The sequence below is a fragment of the Staurois parvus genome, unplaced genomic scaffold, assembly GCF_062004578.1.
Source record: "Staurois parvus isolate SC_StPar_1 unplaced genomic scaffold, SC_StPar_1.0 ptg001181l, whole genome shotgun sequence".
Lineage (NCBI taxonomy): Eukaryota > Metazoa > Chordata > Amphibia > Anura > Ranidae > Staurois > Staurois parvus.
Genome location: NW_028318977.1, coordinates 374,082 through 378,610, shown reverse-complemented (window position 1 = coordinate 378,610; position 4,529 = coordinate 374,082). Strand labels below are relative to the sequence as shown.

Below are 4,529 nucleotides of genomic sequence, written 5' to 3'. Positions count from 1 at the left end.
TACAAGAAAAATATTTGTAAAAATGCATTTAATCTGCAATTTTGGAATTCATTTACAAATATAAGTAAAAATATGTGTCAAAATTACTTTTTTGTATGTTAAAAAAGATCTAAAGAATATATTTAATAAAAAAATGTTTATATATATATATATATATATATATATATATATATATATATATATATATATATACTGTATGTATATATATAAATATATTACAAAATATATGAAAAATATTTATTTTTAAATATATTCTTCAGGTCGTTTTTAACATATAAAAAAGTTATTTTAACATATATTTTTACTTATATTTGTAAATGCATTCCAAAAATGTAGATTAAATGTATTTTTAAAAATATGTGCATGTATATATATATATATATATATATATGTATGTATGTATGTATATAAACATATTTTGAAGTATATTGAATATGGCCAAAATTGTAGTATTTCAAATATATGTCAATATATTTGGGAAGAATATTTTAAAGATATATTTTAAATATATTTTTCTTCCATGTGGGGTACCTGCAGTGTAAGAAGACCAGCTTTTGTCTTTTTTTTTTTCTATTTCTTTGTAGATCTGGAGCTCAGCTAAGCTATGTGATAATGATATGGGTTTTTTTTGTTTATTTATTTATTTATTTTTTTGTTTAGCTCTTTGCATGAGACTCATTACCATTCCAATCACATGTTCCCCATCCACCCCAAGGTGTGGTATTGTCTGCCAGTCCCCTGTGGTGGGAAATTTACAGTCATTTTGCATGTGTGCTCCTTATATCTAAACCTGTGTGGGGGGCCTATTGTGAAAACCATCCCAGGTGACCACTTTTCCAAACTCTCAGAGGCTGGCATCATCCCCCACCATCTTGTTTCTAGACAAACACCTTTTTTTTACAACATTCTTTCTGGCATTAACCCTTTTTTTCATCAGTTTGTTTTTGCACACCTTGTAAAAAAAACATAATTTTAGTCCTGAAGATGACACAAAACCCATCCAAAATATTATATGTTTTCTGGAAGCAGGGGTCTCTAAACTTTCTGAGCAAAGGGCCAGTTTACTGTCAATCAGACTTTAAGGGATGGGGGGGAGACTTTGGCCATTGGGAAAAAACAATGTTCAATCCTTGGTGTCATTGGAATGAATTGTGCCTCATCATTGATCTCATTGGGCCCCATTGTCGGTGTCATTATTAGAAATTGTGCCCCATCCTTGGTGTCATTAGGAAGAATTGTGTCCAATCTTTGGTGTTACTGAGCCCCATTTTTGGTGTCATTGGGAGAAATTGTCCCCTGTAATTGGCATCATTTGGAGTAATTGTGCCCCTTCATTGGTGTCCGTTGGGGGGGAATTATGCCCCATTGTTGGTGTCAATGAATGAAATAGTTCCCCAAGGGCCAGATAAAAGCAGGCAAAGGGCCAAGTCATAGCTGTAACTGTCAGTTTTTTAATCTTTGCAATGGCTCATGGGAAATGTAGTTCCACAACATCTGGAGAGCCACAGTTTGTCCACCCCTGCCCTAGAGAATATCATGTTGGTAGTTCCAATTTTTTTGTCACGTGATATTACTGCAAAGGTCAAAAATTCTGTTAAAAAAACACATAATAGTGAATGATCGGGCAAACAACAATTCAGTAAAAAAAACACATTTCAAAGATTTCTTCATATTCAGAGGGAACAAAAGACAGAACAGCAGCACCATTGTAACAAGGATGGAGGCCCCACTCACCAAGGTGGGATATATCCTCCAGAACACAAACCTATTACCACCCATATGAATATTCATAACCCAAGCCTACTTTGTATCCTCATGCCAATGCCAGAGGTACCAGTGCCACCAATTGACAGAATGGAGAACAGACAGGGAGGCAGAACTTCCAAGGAACTGAGCAAAGCCAGACTAGGAACTGACCAAGCAGTCTAAATTTGATGAGACACCCCCTGGTGGTTACATTTGTTTTTGGGGGGAGATTGTTGACTTTTTTCAGCTTTTTGTGACCTTTTCAGCTACCTGGACAAACACCTTCTTAGCCCCGCCCTCTGCAGGAAATTGCCTGACCAGACAAACTGGTTTTGGAATACAACCAAGTCTGATGATCATTTGTCTTTTTTGCTGTTGGCCATGGCATCTGCAGATCTGAGAGCTGAGCTGGATTGTTCCATCTGCCTGAACATTTATATGGATCCCATCATGTTGAAATGTGGGCACAATTTCTGCCTGGTCTGCATTGACTGTGTCTTTGATACACAGGAGGAGAATGGAGGTTATTGCTGCCCTCAGTGCAGGGAAGAGTTCCAGGAGCGACCCCCGCTGCAAAGAAATAGAACTCTGCGTAATATAACTCAGCATTTCCTGTCTGCTCCTCCAGATCCAGAGAAGACCGGCATCTCCTGTACTTACTGTATTCACACCTCTGTACCTGCTGTGAAGTCCTGTCTGCTATGTGAGGCTTCTCTATGTGAAAACCATCTGAGAGTCCACAGTAAGTCACCAGTACATGTCTTGTGTGACCCCACCACCACCACGGAGAAGATGAAATGCTCCGTCCATAAGAAGATCCTGGAGTATTGCTGCACCGAGGACACCGCCTGTATCTGCATCTCCTGCAGTTTAACTGGAGAACAAACTGGCAAAGCAGATGGTGAAACCAGGAGAGTCACTGCCCTGTTCCAAGATCTCAGGAGACCTCTGGAAGACCTGGAGAAGAGAATTTTGAGTGAGATTGCTGTGCAAGCAGAGTGGATCTTAAGCCCAGTCAACGATTTGATCCAGCAGTTGGAATTAAAGATGGAGGAGCTGTCCAAGAAGATACTTCCATTAAAGGAACTGTGTGCCATGACAGATCCATTGACCATCCTACAGGAATCGGACACAGGTGACTTGTATGATACAGGGGATGGAGATGAGGAGGACACAGAGAGACATGATGAACTGCTCTATGATGGGGGGGATCTGGATTTGTCCTGGGTCTCAGATATGCTCCGCACTGGTTTATCAGATATAATCACTGGTGTCATTGGGGGGATCTATTTTCAGAAAGCTGTAGATATGGTTTTGGATGAGGACATAGCTTCTAATTTTGCATGCATCTCCAATGATAAGAAGACTCTGTCCTGGTCAGGTGCGTATCAGTATCGCCCAAAGACTGAGGAAAGATTTACAGATAATTTTCAAGTTTTAGGCAATCAGAGTTTCTCTTCAGGGCGACATTATTGGGAAGTAGATGTCCAGAGATCCAATAACTGGATTATTGGGATGTGTTATGACTGTATAGACAGGGAGGGGGATGACTCCTTGATTGGATGTAATGACGTGTCCTGGGGTTTGGACAGGAGGGGTAAAAAGTATAAAGCTGTGCATGACTATACTGTGACCGAACTCCCTGATGATATTCCTGGTAGCCGAGTCCGGGTATATCTGGATTATGAGGCTGGGCAGATCTCCTTCTATATGTGTGACCCCATCCGCCACCTCCACACCTTCACAGCCTACTTCACCGAGCCCCTCTATCCTGTGTTGGGTGTATGGCATTCATCTATTTCATTATCTTGAAGGGAGATGGGATAAATCTGCCACTGATGATATTATTTTAAAATATTGTAAAATTTTGCCAGATATTTTGCCATCTTTCTCCCTGATTGATCACAGTTATTGGCTGCAACCACCTTTCCTCTACCCTGGTGCCAACTAACCCATATAGATCTGCCCAATGGGAACTGCTGTTGCTACTGACACCATGCCGAGCAGTTGGCCCTTTTGCTCCCTTCCAACCCATAAGCCTTACAGGTGATACAATTTTGTGGTCGAACATCATGTCAGTGATGATGGCAATCAATGCCCTTCACCATTTCACCTCTCCACCCTATATACGCCCCTCCCATGGAGAGCAAATGTTACATTTTTACTAGGGACTGGTTAATTTAGTCCATAATTACATTATTATAGTACAGTATTAAAACAAAGGTTTTTTTTGTTTGGTGGGGGGGGGGGGGGGGGGATATTGTATTGTACAAATGATTTTATGTTTTAATGCAATCCATAGACTAAAAAATATTGCTACAGTAGATAAGGATACAATTTTTTTTTCCTAAAATTGTTATACATCCTATCTGATTGATGTTAATAAACAATATTACTTTGCATCTCTCTGTCTCCCGTCTGATTGATGTTTAGAAACAATGTTACTGTGTATCTCTCTATGGCCCCTTTCACATTGGCGGACCAATAGGGTCCACCGGCCCAATTTTCAGGAGGACCCGTTTAGACCATCCATTGTTCTCTATGGGGAGGTGCATGTAAATGGACAGATCTGTTTACACCCACCTGCATCACAACCAATCTGCTAAGAATAGACAGGTGGGTGATCCATTCTCCATCCTTCTAGTGGATCAGATGATAGTCGGATGTAAATGGACAGGCGGTCCATTTATATCCAACCACCCCATAGAGAACAGTGGGCTGTGTTAGACTGTGTCATCCATCTACTCAGCAGGGATCAGCAGACAGATTCCCAGCTGACCATG

At 40.2% G+C, this 4,529-nt stretch overlaps 1 protein-coding gene across 1 annotated transcript; it reads left to right on the top strand.

The window, feature by feature from the left end:
- Positions 1-877: 877 nt before the first annotated feature.
- LOC149438537 (nuclear factor 7, ovary-like) lies at positions 878-3,692 on the top strand. Its single transcript, XM_089659666.1, has one exon. It carries the CDS (start codon positions 2,128-2,130, stop codon positions 3,556-3,558), a length of 1,431 nt encoding a protein of 476 aa, XP_089515792.1. The 5' UTR covers positions 878-2,127; the 3' UTR covers positions 3,559-3,692.
- The last annotated feature ends 837 nt before the right edge of the window (positions 3,693-4,529 follow it).